The 19,317-nt window shown below is 41.0% G+C and overlaps 1 protein-coding gene across 1 annotated transcript in view; it reads left to right on the top strand.

Annotated features, from left to right (window-relative positions):
• Window positions 1–19,317, top strand: part of ctnnbl1 (catenin, beta like 1) — a 197,079-nt gene that overhangs the window by 6,079 nt on the left and 171,683 nt on the right. Inside the window, exon 2 of the mRNA XM_078555389.1 lies at window positions 12,214–12,390. Coding sequence (XP_078411515.1) covers window positions 12,214–12,390 — 177 coding nt within the window. The remainder of the gene's footprint in view (window positions 1–12,213; window positions 12,391–19,317) is intronic.

The raw sequence follows: 19,317 nt of genomic DNA, 5'->3' as shown, positions 1-19,317 counted from the left end.
AAGCCTTTTCACCATCTACAAAGCACAAGTCAGGAGTGTGATGGAATACTCTCCACTTGCCTCATTGAGTGCAGCTCCAATAATACTCAAGAAGCTTGATACCATCCAGGAAAAAGCAGCCTGCTTGATTGGCACCACATTCACCACCTTAAACATTCACTCCCTCCACCACTTATGCGTAGTGGCAGCAGTGTGTACCATATACAAGATCCACTGCAGCAACTTACCAGGGCACCTTCGACAGCATCTTCTAAACTCGTGACCTCTACCGCCAATAAGGACGAGGGCAGTGGATGCATGAGAACACCACCACCTGGAAGTTCTTCTCCAAGCCGCAGATCATCCTGACTTGGAACTATATTGCTGTTTCTTAATTGTACATTTCCATGTGATGTACTATAACTGAAGAAAGCAAATTCTTGAATTAAAGGTTCATGATGTTCAATGAGCATATGTTTCTGTTCAAGATCCACCACACTGTCTGTTAAGTGAGGAATGTGCTGTATTTGATTTGGTTATTTTAGTGGATCAAGGCAAAAATGAACACACCTGATAATCGGGTGAAGAAACAAAATGACGTGCAGGCTTGGGTAATTGGTGCCAAACCACTATCCGCAAGATCGAGATCTGACACAGAGTGCCAGATAAATCAGATTCTGGTTTAAGGTATTGGAGGAAACTCTTTGCATTCTGAAATACTGACTACCAATGGGGGTTTCTGTTGCAATTGTTAACATAAAAACTATGACTCAAAAATTGTAAGAATAGGAAATACATGGCAAATGCAAGAATTTTTTAATATGTAGATAAATACTGTGGTTATTCTTTGCATGTCCTTTACTGGGAGGAGAGAGGCTTAAATTGGGCTTTGTCAGCAGGTGTTTTAATTTGTGCTTACCCATGTCCCAGATGACTCAGCAATGTGGAAGAAATAATTACAAATGAACCAGAAACTAGAGCGTTACAAAGAGAGCAGCTTGAAATAGGATTTGGAAATGAAGCAGAAAAGAAAGATATAAGTCACCAAATTTTTGAAACATTCAGGGAAAAAAAAACATAGCTGGTGATTTTGCCCTTCCACGTTTGTGTCAATGCCTTTTTCCACATGCATCAAATAGTATAATTCTCATTGCTTGCCATTGTGTTCAATGCTTTTTGCAGCCTACTGTAAAATTCCTTTTTTGAAAGAATGAATGAACTCTGCTCCATTGTCAGTTCGTGAAACTCCACATTCTACCGATCCTCTTTGTGACAACATTTTTCTAACCTTCCTTTTGTTGATTTTGTGATTACTTCCATCTCTGTATCATCACCTGCTTACCTCAGATCCTCTGCTGCTGAATCTAATGCTTTTTTGGCTGGGCTCCCATCCTCACCCCTTCATAAACTCCCTATGTCCAAAACTCCACCACATGTAAGTGGGACTTGGTGCAACATTCCCAATGCCATTGTCCTTACTGATCTATACTGTTTTTGTTTCTCCACCAGATTAAATTCAAACTCTTTGTTCCTAGTCTTTAAATCCTTCCATTCATAACATTTCCCCATCCTATAGCTGCAGTCCCATCCAGTGCTATATCCTCTCTCCAAACCTCCAACTCCTGACATCAATCTTTTGTGCATTCCTGTCAATGGTACCAGAGCCTTTAGCTAACTTAGTCTTATTCTTTTGAACTCTCTTTGTAAACGTCACTGCTTTAAAAGAACTTCCTCAAAACTAATTTCTTTAACCTTCCTGCTGCCCACTCCTAATTCTTCTCTTGTTGGCTTAGTATGCCTTTTCCTTATGCATGTTCGTGAAGTGCCATGAGATATTTCTGTCTTTTTACAAGGTGATTTTAAAGGCACATTTTTGTTGAAACAGTCCTGGAGCACAATGCAATTCTCAATCAAGTGATAGAAGTGTGTTTGTAACATTTTGAAGTGTTTGATGCTGTGTAAATTATATGGTGAATAGAAAGCATGCAATTAAGTTAATCAGACATGCAAGAATGTTGTCACTAGGCATATTTTATATAATGGCGCAGACATGATAAGGAATAATATAATAACACTTAAGCGAAATACACCCCACAGCTTTGCTCTTTGGTATATTATCAATATATTAGAGGAGAAACCCAGCTTAAGCCAATACGTTTAATAATTGTGTAGTGTACAGTGTTTCTTTGTTTTTTAATACATCATATCAAATTTCTCCCAGTACTACCCACCAGACTTGTGTTATGTCAATAGCCATAACCACTGTTTAGAAGGAAAAAAGCTTTTGGGTATTTTTAACTGCTCAAGTGATATATTATCAATATTTCACACCCGCCATTATACTTTACTATAACTCCACTGACAGTAATGTGCAAGTGACTTGTCATGCTTTTAGTTCATCACTTCAGATTGCTCCTTCCTTCCACCAATGACCTGTTGGTGACCACCAACTCTTTCACCTCATGTTATTATCATGCTCTTTCCACATACAGCTGGCTTAAAAAGACAAAATATGAAATTGTGCTGGTTGTTTTAAACATGGGTATGGTATAAAGCTGTTGCATTTTACTGAAATCCTAACGATAGTACTGAGCCGACAGTGTTTTGAAGCTGAAACACAAGTGTAACCAGTCTAGGTTCAGGCAGACCTGCCATTTTTGCAGTCATAGAGAATAAGATGTAGTGAGAAACTAGCATTTTGCTGCTAAATTTATACTAACTGCATCATCAGAGCATTTACAGTGTGACCAATTGTTCAGGCAGTGATGTGCATGATCTGTAAGTGCAACCTTGTTGTGACAGGGCCAGTGAGTAGTGGTGTGGTGCTGAATATGCAGCTCCTTAACCTCCCCTTTCTCTGCAGTGACTTAGTTATTTACATTTATTTTTCCCTCCAATAATATGCTCCTGTTCCTGTGCGGTATAGTTTTATTAAATATGAGTATAATATTTTTTTCTGTAAATAGCTGCATTATAGGTGGTAATCATGGAATAGCAAAAGCTCCAACCTTTTGCTGAAGTAGCCTGAATAGACATCCTCGAGTTACTATCGAGTCTGTAATTTGGTAGTGTAAGAAGCATGCTAACTCTTCTTAAAGGATAAAGTATCTGATTGTGTGCACTGTCATGAATATCAAAATGATGCAGGTTTGAATCCTACCATGGCCATTTTAACCACATTATCATTTAACACCACAAACACTAGTATGCATCCATTCTTAGTTTGATGATCCGCTTATTCTAACTTAGTAGTTCCCCTGAATCCAACTTTGTTAGCCCATAATCAAAATCGAACTTTTTTTTTCACATGTAGAACTAAAAAGAAATTCCCTCTCTCACGAGAAGACAGTTGACCCTTTTGAAGACCTGTGGTTTTGCAAGAAGATTTTTGTAGTTCAAACAAGTGTGTGTGAGTTTCACTTCATACAAAACTCATTTTGTCATCCTTTACTGGTGATAATATGGAGTATGATGGTGATTATTATTGTAACATTGATTTTTTAAACTAGATTTTCAATCAGTGGGTTTGCAGAATGTTTATGCTGTATCCACATGGACAAGTGAAAATGCAAGTACAATTTTCAAATTTGAATGATGTCTGGGTAAATCATTTTCAAGTATCCATGCAACAGTAGTTGTTCCAGATTTTTCGCTATTTTCAGTTATGATAGGAAAATATTGAGGCAATAAATTAAGACCATTGTACAAGTATCATAGTTGGTAAATATATTGGCCTAAGTGTGATCTTTGATGTGTATCTGTAAGTTTATCCACTGACTAGAGCTGTACAAACATGGAATGTTTGTGCTGAGATAAATTATTTGATTTAGGGCCAGTAGTAGGGATGCTAAAGTTTGCCTCAGTACAGATGTTGCAGGCAGGTGGAAATTGGCCAAGGTTGTTGATATCCAGTGATTCTTTGTCAGAAGTGGAGATATAGGCAACAGTAAGGACAATTAATTTTATCTGTGTTTTACTTATGACCAAGCAGTCAGCTGACACAGAGATAAAAACAAACACATGCCATCTGTGATTAGATGCACTTGGACAGAGCACTGGAGAATGTAAAACGTACATGGATTTGTACCCGGTGAAGAGTTGATGTTTTTGAGAGAAGATAAGTGAATTTTTGAGAAAATAGTGCCTGATGTATCCTAAAGCTTACTGCTACCTGTATGCTTAAAAAGAAAGGTATTTGGAATAATGCATAATTTGTATGCGTAAATAGTACAGTTTTATCAAATGGAATTAGCTTTTTTCAGTTCAGACAAAACATTACTGTATTCAAATTGCATAAATGTTTGATTCTTGGGGAGCAAAATTAAGAGTCCATGTAAAATCTAAAATTCTAATATATTAGTGGATGAGCGTAGCTGATTATGTAGCATTGAGTTGAAATAGTGGCATGATTGGCTTTCAAAAGTTGTGCTTCACAGAATGTAACAATCTTCGATCCATCACTGCTATTGAAATTGGAAAGTGCATTTTTGATCTAATTCTGAATTTTTTTTCACTTTAACTAGATGGATTATATATCAGAATATTGATATAGCATTGCAGATAAGGATGATTTGAATAAAATGATGCATCTAATGCTACCCTAGGTATGAAAGTGAGCTTGGAAAGTTGCTGAATAAAAATTGAGTTCGTGCTTTAAAATATTCATCATAATACTTAACTAAAATTGTATCTGAAATACTTAACTGAGCCAGTGTTAATATCAGTGTAAAGCATATTTTGAAGATGTAATTACAGAGGGTTAGAAATGTATTATTTTCTACTGTCAATTTTCCGGTTCTATTCAGTTTAATGTGACAAGCTAATGAAAGATATGGTATGAATTAACTGTAAATACTGTTGATATTACGGTGAAATACATTGTAGGAAGAATTCTGCACGGGGTGAATTCACAATCTGGACTGTGGCACCTAGGGATTAGCAGGAGAGATTTAAAAGAACCAAAGAAAAAATTGTTTTAAAGGAAGTTTTAAATGTAACTGATCTTTCATTAGTTGTAATATATAGGAGGTTATTTTTTAATTGTTTAAAGAAAGTGGGCATCACAGGCAAGGCCAGAATTTATTGGCCATCCCTTCAAAAGGTGGTGAGTCATTTCTTGAACCGCTGTAGACCAAGTGGTGAAGGTGCTCTCAAAGTCTTGGGGAAGGAGTTTCAGGATTTCGACCCAGCAACGATGAAGAAATGTATTTCCAACTCAGGCTGGACAGAAATTTGCAGGTTGTGGTGTGCCTGTGTCCCTACTATCCTTATTCTTATTGGTGATAGAGGTCACCTGTTTTGGGAGGTACTGTGAAGAAGACTAGGTCATTTTTTTTTTATTGATTCACGGGCTGGGCTCGCATTTATTGCCCATCCCTAGTTGCCCTTGAGAAGATGGTGGTGAGCTGCCTTCTCGAACCCCTGCAGTCCATGTGGTGTAGGTACACCCACCATGCTGTTAGGAAGGGAGTTCCAGGATTTTCATCTAGCAACAGTGAAGGAATGGCGATATATTTCCAAGTCAGGATGTGAGTAGCTTGGAGGGGAACTTCCAAGTGGTGATGTTCCCATGTATCTGCTGCCCTTGTCTTAGATGGTAGTGGTCGTGGGTTTGGAAGGTGCTGTCTAAGTAGCCTTGGTGAATTCCTGCAGTCCTTCTTGTAGATGGTACACATTGTTGCTACTGTGCGTCAGTGGTGAAGGGAGTGAATATTTCTGGATGTGGTGCCAATCAAGCGGGCTGTTTTGTCCTGGATGGTGTCAAACTTCTTGATTGTTGAGGAAACTCTTTCGAGTTATCAACAGTCACAGATTGCAACTCTTTTGAGTACAATCACAGTTCTTGGTTTCCGGGAGTGGGACATGAACCCACAACCCTCTGATTCAAAGGCGAGGGTGCTATGAACTGAGCCACAGCTGACACCTTGATTGTTGAGGAAGCTGCACTCAGGCAAGTGGGGCGTATTCCATTACACTCCTGACTTGTACCTTGTAGATGGTGGACAGGCTTTGGGGAGTCAGGAGGTGGGTTACTCGCCATTGCCTAACAGTTGTGTGGCACGAATGTTACTTGCCACTTGTCAGCCCAAGCCTGGATATTGTCCAGGTCTTGCTGCATTTGGACATGGACTGTTTCAGTATCTGAGGAGTCGCGAATGGTGCTGAACATTGTGCAATCATCAGCGAACATCCCCATTTCTGACCTTATGATGGAAGGAAGGTCATTGATGAAGCAGCTGAAGTTGTTTGGTCTGACGACACTAACCCTGAGGAACTCCTGCAGTAATGTCCTGGAACTGAGATGACTGACCGCCAACAACCACAGCCATCTTCCTTTGTGTTTGGTATGAATCCAACCAACGGAGAGTTTTCCCAATGATTCCCATTGACTCCAGTTTTGCTAGGGCTCCTTGATGCTACACTTGTTCAAATGCAGCCTTGATGTCAAGAGTCACTTGCACCTTGCCTCTGGAGTACAGCTCTTTTGCCCATGTTGAACCAAGGCTGTAATGAGGTCAGGAGCTGAGTGGCCCTGGTGGAACCCAAACTGGGCATCAGTGAGCAGGTTATTGCTAAGCAAGTGCCACTTGATAGCACTGTTGATGACCCCTTCCATTACTTTACTGATTATCGAGAGTAGACTGATGGGGCGGTAATTGACCAGGTTGGATTTGTCCTTTTTGTGTACAGGACATATCTGGGCAATTTTCCGCATAGCCTGGTAGATGCCAGTGTTATAGCTGCATTGGAACAGCTTGGCTGTGGGCGTGGCAAGTTCTGGAGCACAAGTCTTTAGTACTATTGCTGGAATATTGTCAGGCCCCATAGCCTTTGTAGTATCCAGTGCCTTCAGCCGTTCCTTGATATCATGTGGAGTGAATTGAATTGGCTGAACACTGGCATCTGTGATGCTGGGGATCTCCGGAGGGGGTCAAGGTGGATCATCCACTTGGCACTCTGGCTGAAGATTGTAGCTAATACAAGCCTTATCTTTTGCACTGGTATGCTGGCCTCTCCCATTGTTGAGGATGGGGATATTTGTGGTGTCTCTTCCTCCAGTGGGTTAATTGTCCTCCATTGTTCACAACTGGGTGTGGCAGGACTGCAGAGCTTAGATCTGATCTGTTGGTTGTGGGATTGCTTAGCCCTGTCTGTCGCTTGCTGCTTATGCTGTTTGGTTTGCAAGTAGTCCTGTGTTATAGCTTCACCAGGTTGACACCTCATTTTTAGGTATGCCTGGTGCTGCTCCTGCACTCTTCTTTGAACCAGGGTTGATCCCCTGGCTTGATGGTAATGGTAGAGTGGGGGATATGCAGGGCCATGAGGTTACAGATTGTTGTTGAATGCAATTTTGCTGCTGTTGAAGCTGCCTCATAGATGCCCAGACTTGAGTTGCTAGATTTGAAATCTATCCCATTTAGCATGGTGATAGTGCCACACAATGCGATGGAGGTATCCTCAACGTAGAAGCAGGACTTCGTCTCCACGACTGTGCGGTGGTCACTCCCACTGATACTGTCATGGTGTCAGATGTATCTGTGGCAGGCAGGTTGGTGAGGTCAAGCATGTTTTTCTCTCTTTTGGTTCCATCACTAGCTGCTGCAGACCGTATGTCATTTAGGAATTGGCCAGCTCGGTCAGTAGTGATGCTACTGAGCCACTCTTGGTGATGGACAGTGAAGTCCCCCACCCAGAGTACATTCTGTGCCCTTGCCACCCACAGTGCTTCCTCCAAGTGGTGTTCAACATGGAGGAGCACGCCTAGGTGCACTTTTCCGATGTCGGGTGGTCTGTCCAGTTTCATTCTTAGTGGTTTGCTAGGCCGTTTCATGGTCATCATTAGACTTTTAACTCCAATTTTTTATTGAGTTCAAATTCCACCATCTGCAGTGGCGGGATTTGAACCCGAGTCCCCAGAGCATTGCCCTGGGTCTTTGGATTACGAGTCCAGACAATACCACTAAGCCATCTCCACAATTGCTCATTGCATCTTTTAGATGGTACACGTTGCAACCACTGCACCGGTTGTGGAAGGAGTGGATGTTTAAGTTAATGGAAGATTGGATGCCAGTCAAGTGGGCTGCTTTGTCCTAGATGATTGGGTGCTTCTTGATGTTTTTCGAGCTATGAGTATCAAGACAAATGGAGAGTATTCTAACAGGATCCTTGTAGATGTTAGAAAGAATTTGGGGAATCGGGAGGTGAGTCACCTGCTTGGAATATCCAGTCTCTGACTTGCTCTTCTGGCTACAATGTTTGTGGCTGGTCCAATTAAGTTTCTAGTCAATGCTGACTCCCGGGGTGTTAATGGTAGGTGCTTGATGGTAGTTAGATCTCATTTGTTGGATTCTTCATGGATGTGCCTTTGTTAAGTCCGAATTCGATGCCTAGTCATTATTTGGTGGTTCATCTGATTCTATTGTATTTTTTCTTGGCTGTTAAATGCATTTGAGTGGCTTGCTAGGCCATTTCAGAGGGCAGTTAATGTAGGTCTGGAGTCAAATATAGGCCAGACCAAGATGGTAACTTGATTTTTTTTACCCACAAGGTGGTTGAAGCCTGGAACAAACTTCCTGAAAGGGTGGTGGAGGCAGGTTTTATCCAGGTATGCAAAAGGGAATTAGATTGCTACCTGAAAAGAGAGAATGTGCAAGGTTACACGGATAAGGCATGGGGACTAGGTGGAATGCTCGTTCAGAGAGTCAGTGCAGACTCGATGGTTCAGTTGTATAGTGCTTATGTCACGAAGCTGATAATCCAGAGGCTTGGACTAATAATTTAGAGAGTACAAGTTGAAGTTGCTCCAAGGCAATTTGACAATTTGAATTCAGTTTAAAAATGGGCATGTAAAAATCTGGTATCAGAAAAATTACCATGAAGTTATTCAGTTATTGCAAGAACACAGCTGGTTATCAATGTTCCTTAGGGAAGGAAGCAAGCAGTCCTTGCCTAGGTTTGCCTTTTACTGACTCTTAAGTGCCCTCTAAAATGGGCTGGCAAACTGCACATTTGTATCAACCTAAGGAAAATAAATAAGTAAATAAAAAAACTTAGATAATAAAATTACCATGTGGACTGCTGCAGGTAGCCAGGCATCACCCTCTCAGGGCAACTAGACATGAGCAATGAATGCTGACTTGCCATTGGTGCCCATATCGCAAGAAATAATTAATTAAAAAAGTAGTACGTTTTCAGTCTGTTGTTTGATCAAGAGAAGACATGATTGAGGCTTGCATATTGTAGAACAGTAGCAATATTGTTATATTGTAGCTCATGAATCCAGAAACCTTGATATGATGGTAAAACTGCATGGGTGACTGAAACTTCAAGAAGGACCTCTTTTTGTTAAAATATCAGTATCTTTACAGTGCAGGAGGAGGCCATTCGGCCCATCGAGTCTGCACTGGCTCTCTGAAAGAGCATTCCACCTAGTTCCCATCCCATGCCTTATCCCTATAACCTTGCACATTCTTCAGGTAGCAATCCAATTCCCTTTTGAATACCTGGATAAAACCTGCCTCCACCACCCTTTCAGGAAGTTTGTTCCAGACTTCAACCACCTTGTGGGTGAAAAAAAATTTTCCTCATCACATTTACTCCTTTTGCCAATTATTTTGAATCTGTGCCCTCTAGTTCTTGAAGTTCTCTTGAGTGGGAACAGTTTCTCACTATTTATCTTGTCCATCCCCCTCAGGATCTTGAATACCTCTATCAAGTCTCCTCCCAGCCGCCTTTTCTCCGAGGGAAAACAGTCCCAACCTCTCCAATCCATCCTCATAGCTACAGCTCTTCATCTCGGGAATCATTCTTGTGAATCTCCTCTGTACTCTCTCCAATGTCTTCACATCCTTCCTCAAGTATGGCACCCGGAACTGGATGCAGCACTCCAGATGAGGCCTAACTAGTGCCTTGTACAAGTTCAACATGACCTCCTTACTCTTGTACTCAATGGCCCTATTAATAAAACCTAAGATACTATATGCTTTATTAACTGCTCTCTCAACGTGCTCTGCCATCTTCAATGGCCTAGGTACATATACACTGACGTCCCTCTGTTCCTGCACCTCTTTTAGAGGCTCTCCCTTTATTTTATACTGTCTCACCATATCTTTCCTGCCAAAACAAATCACCTCACACTTCTTTGCATCGAACTTCACCTGCCATTTGGCTGCCCAATCCACCAACATGTCTCTGTCCTTTTTGAAGACTATCCCCATCACAGTTGACAACACTTCCAAACTTCCTGTATCATCTGCAAATTTTGAAATCATGACCTACACACCACAGTCTAGGTCATTAATAAATACCTGGAAGAGCAAGGGTTCCAACACTGACCCCTGAGGAACTCCATTACAAACCTTCCTCCAATCTGAAAAACAACCATTTATCACTACTCTCTGTTTCCTGTCACTCAGCCAATTTTTTATCCAAGTGCCTACTTTTCCTTTTATTCCATGACCAAGAATTTTGCTCACAAGTTTGTTGTGTGGCACTGTGTCAAATGCCTTTTGAAAATCCATATACACCACATCAACAGCGCTTTCTTTGTCAACCTTCTCTGTTACCTCTTCAAAAGTCCAAGTTAGTTAAACATGATTTTCCCTTGATGAATCCATGCTGGATTTCCTTAATTATCCTGCACTTGTCTAAGTGATTATTGATTTTATCCCGTACTATAGTTACTTGAAGTTTCCCTGCCACTGAGGTCAAACTGACTGGCCTGTAGTTGCCAGCTTTATCCTTGCACCCCTTTTTGAACAAAGCTGTAATATTTGCAGTCCTCCAGACCCCTGGCACCTCCCCTGTATCTAAGGAAGACTGGAAGATTATCACGAGTGCCTCTGCAATTTCCGCGCTCACTTCCCTCAGTACCCTTGGATGCATCTCATCCGGTCCTGGTGCCTTACCTATTTTAAGTAAAGATGGCCTTTCCAACACCTCCTTCCCCTCGATTGTAAGTTCTTCTAGTATATCAGTTATCTCCCCTCTCCTCAGGCTGGGTAGCAAGTTCTTCCTTTGTAAAAGCAGATGCAAAGTACTTGTTCAACACCTACGCTATTTCTTCAGCCTCCACATGCAAATCCCCGATTTTGTCTCTAATCGGCCCTACTCTTTTACCACCCTTTTGTTATTTGTGCTTATAGAAGACCTTGGGATTCCCTTTTATGTTTGCTACCAGCCTCTTTTCATGCGCTCTCCTTGCTTTTCTTATTAGTTTCTTCACTTCCCCTCTGGTTCTTCTATATTCAGCCTGATACTCCATTGTATTTTCTACCTGATATCTGTCTTATGCAAACTTCTCCCTTTTCATCTTTACCTCTATCTCTCTCATCATCCAGGGCGCTCTGGATTTATTTGTCCTACCTTCCCCCTTCAAGGGAATATACCTTAACATTGCCTGCAATGCTTTTTCTTTGAAGGTGGTCCATAGTTCAGCCACCGTCTTCTCTGCTAACATTTGAGTCCAAATCACTCGACTTAGATGTGTTCTCATCCCATCGAAGTTGGCTTTCCCCCAATTGATTATCCCTGCCATGGATTGTTCCCTGACCTTTTCCATGATTAACCTAAACCTTATGATACAATGGTCAATGTCCCCTAGAGGCTCTCCTGCTGATATTTGATCCACTTGGGCCAACTCATTCCCCAGAACCAGGTCCAAAAGTGCATGTCCTCTCGTTGGACTGGAAACATACTGCTGTAGAAAATTATCTTGAACACATTCCAGGAACTCTCGCACCTCTTCCCTTTTCTACTATTCCTATCGTAGCCTACATTTGGATAATTGAAGTCCCTCATATTGATTACTTGATAACTCTTGCCCCTCTCTGTAATTTCTTTGCAAATTTGTTTCTTCACATCCTTTCCACTAGTTGGTGGTCTACATACAACACCAATCAATGTTATTGCACCTTTATCTTTGATAAGTGGTCCTTGTACTTTGATTAAACTTCCTGCCCTGTAGCTTTGGACTTTAATCATCAGGGATAGTGTCTCTTAACAAGTATGCTCCTGACAAATCTGAGTTATTGCCTAATTGAATGGATGGGACTTTTATACATGGACTATCATTTGTGTTTTTCTTGTAATTGCAGTATTGTCTGTTATGGGGCAGACTGAACTTGTGTGACATTTTTCAAAAGGTCAAGTCTTCAAGATTGTAAATAATAGCAAAACTATAGCTGTCTTTGGCACAGGGTAAAAGGTCTGTTGGTAATTGTGTATATTTTAAAGCCTGACAGGGGTGCAAAACGTCCTCGTGGTGTGGATGAAGATGAAGAAGATTTAAAAGTATCGCATAAGTATGGTTCAGCCAGAAGGAGTTACTATGAAGAGAGTGGAATCATGGTTAATGAAGATGAAGAAGAAGCAGGCAAGAAGAAAATCCTTGAGTTAATGGAAAATGATGAGGTAACATATCTAAAAATTTTCTTTTATCCTTTTTCCCTCAGAAGCAATAATTTGTATTTTGTAAACTTGCAAATTCTGATGATTCTCCTTTGTTGCTGTAGCATATGGTGTACAAATGATTGGTTTTTAATCTTTTTTCTGTGACTTGCAAATATGGGGCAGCAATTTACACTCTGGTCTTTTGTAACCTGGAATAATAATTTCACCAGGTTTTCTGTTTACTAGGCTGGTAATACAAATAAAATCCTGTGTGTGTGATGTGAGAGATATTTCTTCTTTTAATGTAAATATCTTAACCACCTTAATTGTTAGCATTTAGTATGCTTCCTTCTGGGGTATGCTCTTGTAGTTTTGTGGTTCTCAAATTTTTTCATCCCTGGAGTGTCTTATCAGTCCTACCCCTCCTGCTTTTACTTGCCACCACAAAAACACTCATCAGAATTAATAGGAACTTGTGGAAACTATAGTTATATTGCTTTTTTGCTCTAAATGCAATAAATATGTGCATTAATCTTTCATAATTATCATAAATTATTAGTTCATGCCAGAAACAAAAGTATAGACATTTTCATATGATAAACATTATTACTACAGGAGAACATGTTTATTTGAAACTTTGTTCCACAATCATCTTCTGAGAAACTAATACTTGCACCTATATTAATCAAATAAAATCAACAATAACATAAATCTTTATAAAGCTATATGGTTGTCACTTGCGCTTTTGACGACTTGTGCTGTGCATGTGGGTGCTGGTCTAGTTGTGTGATGTCATGTCATGTGAGTGGTGAGGATAAGGGTTCTGACCTGTTGTCTCCTATGGCCTCAGCTGTGACATTGTGGGTCAGTGACTTGCATTTTTGACTAGTGCAAAGACCATCTTGAGAACCCTCACAGCCCACCAGTAGTCCACAGACTACACTTGGAGAACCACTGTTGTCGCTAATAAAGAGATGTAAGGAATATACATTGAAGCCAGTGTTCTGTGGTCTCTATTACAAGTTTGCTATTTTGTTTCATACCTGTTCTAAGTCCCTTAGTTGGATTTCTTTTTTTCTGTTCTTAGCCTGTCTAGTTTCAATTTATCTGCTTTCAACCTCTTAGCCTGTCTAGTTTCAATTTATCTGCTTTCAACCTCTTACTTTTCTGATTAGTTTGCCTTTTAACTTAAGCCAAACCTAAACCACTGTCTGTGGTTTGCTGTAGGAAAAGAAGCCATTGCATTTATACACCATCTTTTGCAACTTCATGATGTCCCAAAGTGCTCTGCAGCTAATGACAAACTTTTTGAAGTATAATTACTGCTATAATGTTGGAAACGTGGCAGCCAATTTGTGCACAGCAAACTTCCGGAAGCACCTCAGTGATATTGACTATGTAATCTGTTTTTGTGACATTGATTGAAAGTTTAAATATTGGCCAGGATACTGGAGATAATTCCCTTTTGCTTCAAAATAGTGCCATGGGATCTTTGACCTGTCGAGAGAGCAGACAGGTCTCTAACTTCTCATCCAAAAGATGACCCCCAAAAAAATGTGGAACACTCGCCCAGTACATTTTTGGTGTGTCAACCTAGATATTTGTGCTCAAGTCTCTGGGTTGGGCTTGAAGCCATAACCTTCTGACTTTGAGGTGAGAGTGCTACCAATTGAGGCTGAGTTTCTCGCATCTTATCTCATTCCTTGCTCACTATCCCCCAGGATGCCAATCTTACCAAATACATTTCTCAACTAAATTCTTGCTTCTCTGAAGCTTTTCTGCTATAGAACATTTGAGCAGATCTTCAGTAATTGATCCTGTTGTAGAGTCTCTCGTATTCTTGGCTCAAATATATTATTTGCAGAACTTTCTGCTGTCCCACTAAGAAAAGTAAATGCCTTCCTTAATTTATTTTATTTCATCAATGTACTGCGTCAAGATCTCTTGGAAAATAAGTGAATAGAAAATCGATCAATCTTTTTTATCCCCTTATAGCTGACTTAGAACTTGCAATGGACCTTAGAGTGGGGCGGACAGTAGAAAGAGCCTGCCTGCTTTAGTCTCCAAGTGATTAAAGTATAATAAACTGTCTGTAACAATGTTGAGATGGCTTTGGTTATAGCCAAGGAGCATGGAAGACTTGAATGTGCCTTTCCATGATTGTATGATTCAGGCTACCAAAATTCTTATTTTGTTCAGATTTGCTTCAATAAGAGTGTTTGTGTGCCACATCTCCTGTCACACTATTTGTTTGCTACTTTTCTATTGTTGAAAAAAAAGACATGTTTAACCTTTTCACCTTGCACTCATCAGGACCCTCAAGAATACCAAACTAAGGGGGAAAGCAACAATTTATACCGTAAGTGAAGAGTGTGCTGATTGGTTGACAAGTGGCGTTGCCATGGAAAATGCACTACTGATGATGACTGACAGTTAACTGCCAACCATTGTTTCAAATTTAAACCAGGCAGCTTGACCCTGAATTGGTTAAGGCATTGCCCTGAGGAATGAGCCAGCGAATGGCTGTCACTTATTTTGTTTAGCTGAAACAGGCACAATGTGTGTACATGTTCTTTCTGTCTGCAAAAAACAGGGCCCTGTGCATTAATATATGTAGCTTTTACTACACGCAAATGCACCACACCGTGAGCCTGACTGACCATCTTAAATCAGTTGTCAGCGTAATCCTTAGCACATTGAGGATTATTTAGCAAATGTTGCCCAATTGCTGAATCACATCTAATGTTGGACACTGTTTTGAGTTTTGTAAGCACGGGCTGTTTAGGTATGGTTAGTACGCTGCCCGTTGCGAACAGCAGCTGGGACATGCTGTTTGATACGATCTGCCAGTTTTTGGGATGTACAGCCCACATACCTAGCATTACACTGGCACTGAAATTCATATACCACATTACTCTACTCATTTGTGTGATAGGCAGAACGTTGTTTTGATCCTGTTATACCACTCGTGTTGCTGCTGCATAGTTGTGACGGCCCTGAAAAGTGCCCAGTCTACCTCAGATTATCGTGGAAGGTCAAGGTATCTCAAAAATTTGAGCAACAGGTGAACCTAGCTGTTTGGCTGCTACTATTCAGAAGTAACATGAATGGTATTCGCCACTAACAGAATACTGCCGTCAAACTAAAAAGCCTATCTCACAAATGAGTAATGTGGTTTATGACTTTCAGTGCCAGTGTGATGCTAGGTATGTAGGCCATACATCCCTAAGACTGGTGGATCATATCAAACAGCATGTAGAGCCAATGTTCACAACAAGCAGGGTACAGCCTGTACCCAACCAGCCCATGCTTACAAAACTCCACACACTATGTCCAACATTAAATGTGATTCCGTGATTGGACAACATTTGATAAATAATCCTCAATGTGCTCAGAATTATGCTGACAGCCAATTTAAGATTGTTAGTCGGGCTCACAATGCGGGGCATTTGCATGTACTGGAAGCTACATATATTGATACACAGGGCCCTGTTCTTCGTAGACAGAAATAACATGTACATAACTTGTGTGTGCTTCAGCTAAACAAAGTAAGTGGCAGCCATTCGCTGACTCATTCCTTAGGGCAATACCTTGACCAATCAGGGTCAACCTGCCTGGTTTAAATTTCAAACTATGCTTGGCAGTTAATTGTCAGTCACCATCAGTGGTGCATTTTCCATGGCAACGTTGCTTGCCAACCAATCGGCACACTCTTCACATATGGTACAAATTGTTGTTTTCTCCCTTTTTTTATTTTCTTGCAAGTGTTCTGATGAGTGCAAGATGAAAAGCTTAGCCATGTCTCTTTTTTTCTCCAGCTATACTTGAGCTCTCTTTCAGCTTCAGGAGCGTTGCAATACCAGAACCAGAATGTCTGTAGGCTCCAAATTGTCTTTCCAACAAAGTCATGGTTATGATCTCCAGCCTGATTGGCTGAAATCATTCAAAGATTACCTGCTAATGTAAACTTGCCAGCAATTAGATTTTGGTCTTTAAAGAATTGCTACTTTAGTAGGAAAATCATTCACTGTGCATTAGATGGTGGAATATTCTTGACTTTGTAAAATGGTGCAGTATCTAATTTACCATAAACTGCCCCATGGAATGTTTGCAAATATATATAAAATGTACATCTTTTGTTAATTTTCGAATGAAAACTTTTATGTAGCATATCTTATTCACTGTTTATACTGGATGTTTGATTGCATTAATATACATTAATCATGCCTTTTTATGGTGTGGACTATAAAGTTAATTAGATTGTCTATTTCAGTGAGCAGAGAATGAATGATTGTACGTGTGCATAGAAGGAAAACTTTCAGTAACGTCATTCAGAATTTACATTTTTGTTTAAAGCTGGCCTACTCCTGCTACTTGTTCATATGTTCGTATGCATTTGCTCGACTTTCAAGTTTTATATTTCAACAATATTTACGAATATGTGGAATCTCTCAATAAAGGTTTCTGGTTTTTAAACTTGTTTGAACCAAAATTTGGATTAAATAAGCCTCTTACAAAACTATCTAACTAATCTCTTATCTATTTATGTAGTATACTCAGTACAGTAAATAGGAGCCTAAAATGTTCCAGGGGTTCAGATGAGTTGCCTTGAGGGCTCAACAAATGTATTCAGTGATTAGCTGAGGAGTATTTGCATGGGCATTGGATGCACATGAGATGGGGCAGGAGATCACAAAGATTTTTTCAGATGAAGAAGGCCATTTTGTGTATGTTGGTCAATCCATCCAAATGACCTTAAAGTTCTGAAGAAAGGTCATCATCCTGAAGCATTAACTCTACTTGCCTTTCCACAGATGCTGCTTGGCCTGCTGAGTATTTTCAGCATTTTCTGTTTTTATTTTGGGTTTCCAGCATTTACAGTATTTTGCTTTTTGACCGTAAAGTCCCCATATTGCACCAGCTGGTTCTTAAAGAATTCTCGGTCTTTTTTTAAAATTCATTTATGGGCTCTGGGCTTCGCTGGCTGGGCCAGCATTTATTGCCCATCCGTTGATGCCCTTGAGAATGTGGTGGTGAGCTGCCTTCTTAAAACACTGTAGTCCATGTGGTGTAGGTACACCCATAGGGCTGTTAAGAAGGGAGTTCCAGGATTTTAACCCAGCGACAGTGAAGGAATGGTGATATATTTCCAAGTCAGGATGGTGAGTGACTTGGAGGCGAACTTCCAGGTGGTGGTGTTCCCATGCATCTGCTGCCCTTGCCCTTCTAGATGGTAGTGGTCGTGGGTTTGGAAGGCGCTGTCTAAGGAGCCTTGGTGAATTCCTGCAGTGCATTTTGTAGATGGTACATGCTGCTGCCAATGTGCTTCCATGGTGGAGGGAGTGAATGTCTGTGAATGTGGTGCCAATCAAGTGGGCTGCTTTGTCCTGGGCAGTGTCAAGCTTCTTGAGTGTTGTAAAAGCTGCACTCATCCAATCGAGTGGGGAGTGTTGCATCATACTCCTGATTTGTGCCTTTTAAATGGCGGGCAGGCTTTGGAGAATCAGGAGGTGAGTTACTCGCCACATGATTCCTAGCCTCTGACCTGCTGTTGTAGCCACGGTATTTATATGGCTAGTCCAGTTCAGTTTCTGGTCAATGGTAACCCCCAGGATGTTGATAGTGGGGAATTCAGTGATGGTAATGCCATTGAACGTCAAGGGGTGAAGGTAAGATTCTCTCTTGTTGTAGATGGTCATTTCCTGGCACTTGTCTGGCGCTAATGTACTTGCCACTGGTCAGCCCAAGCCTGGATATTGTGCAGGTCTTGCTGCATTTGGACATGCTTCAGTATCTGAGGAATTGCGAATGGTGCTGAACATTGTGCAATCATCAGCGAACGTCCTCACTCCTGACCTTATGATGGAAGGAAGGTCATTAATGAAGCAGCTGAAGATGGTTGGGCCGAGGACGCTACCCTGAGGAACTCCTACAGTGATGTCCTGGAGCTGAGATGACTGACCTCCAACAACCACAACCATTTTCCTTTGTGCTAGGTATGACTCCAACCAGTGGAGAGTTTTCCCCCTGATTCCCATTGACTCCAGTTTTGCTAGGGCTCCTTGATGCCACACTCGCTCAAATTTGGCCTTGATGTCGAGGGCAGTCACTGTCGCCTCACCTCGGGAGTTCAGCTCTTTTGTCCATGTTTGAACCAAGGCCGTAATGATGTCAGGATCTGAGTGACCCTGGCGGAACCCAAACTGGGCATCAGTGAGCAGGTTATTGCTAAGCAAGTGCCACTTGATAGTATGACCCTTTCCATTACTGATGATGAAGAGTAGACTGATGGGGCGGTAATCGGTTGGGTTGGATTTGTCCTGCTTTTTGTGTACAGGACATAACCTGGGCAATTTTCCACATAGCCAGGTAGATGCCAGTGTTATAGCTGTACAGGAACAGCTTGGCTAGGGGTGCGGCAAGTTCTGGAGCACAAGTCTTCAGTACTATTGCCGGAATATTGTCAGGCCCCGTAGCCTTTGCAGAATCAGTGCCTTCAGCTGTTCCTTGATATCATGTGGAGTGAATCGAATTGGCTGAAAACTGGCATCTGTGATGCTGGGGACTTCTGGTACAATATTGAGGAGCTAACTCCTCGTTTTGATGATGCTGAGAGAATGTAATTTTAAAGACAGAATGAAATTATGTTTTATGTTTTTTGAGGTAATAGATTTAGAGGAACATATCTGATCCTCAAATTACAATTTGAAGGATTTTTCCCCTATGGAAAGTCAAATATTTTGATGTCAGATGGAGACTCCCAACAGAACATGCATGTCATTCAATATTGATTTCAGTAGTTGCTTGGGGAGCAATTAAAGGAAAATTGTTCTGAAACTCAAAAAACTATATTTTGTGGAAAGAGCCAGTGGGCGCACAGCATAAAGATGTAACATTGTGCAATAAAGCATGGTGTGCAGAACCGAAGATATGCCATAGTTCTGACAC

The sequence above is a fragment of the Cetorhinus maximus genome, chromosome 13 (genome assembly GCF_964194155.1).
Source record: "Cetorhinus maximus chromosome 13, sCetMax3.hap1.1, whole genome shotgun sequence".
Lineage (NCBI taxonomy): Eukaryota > Metazoa > Chordata > Chondrichthyes > Lamniformes > Cetorhinidae > Cetorhinus > Cetorhinus maximus.
The sequence above is the reverse complement of the archived record's forward strand: the minus strand, read 5'-3'. Positions and strand labels throughout refer to the sequence as shown.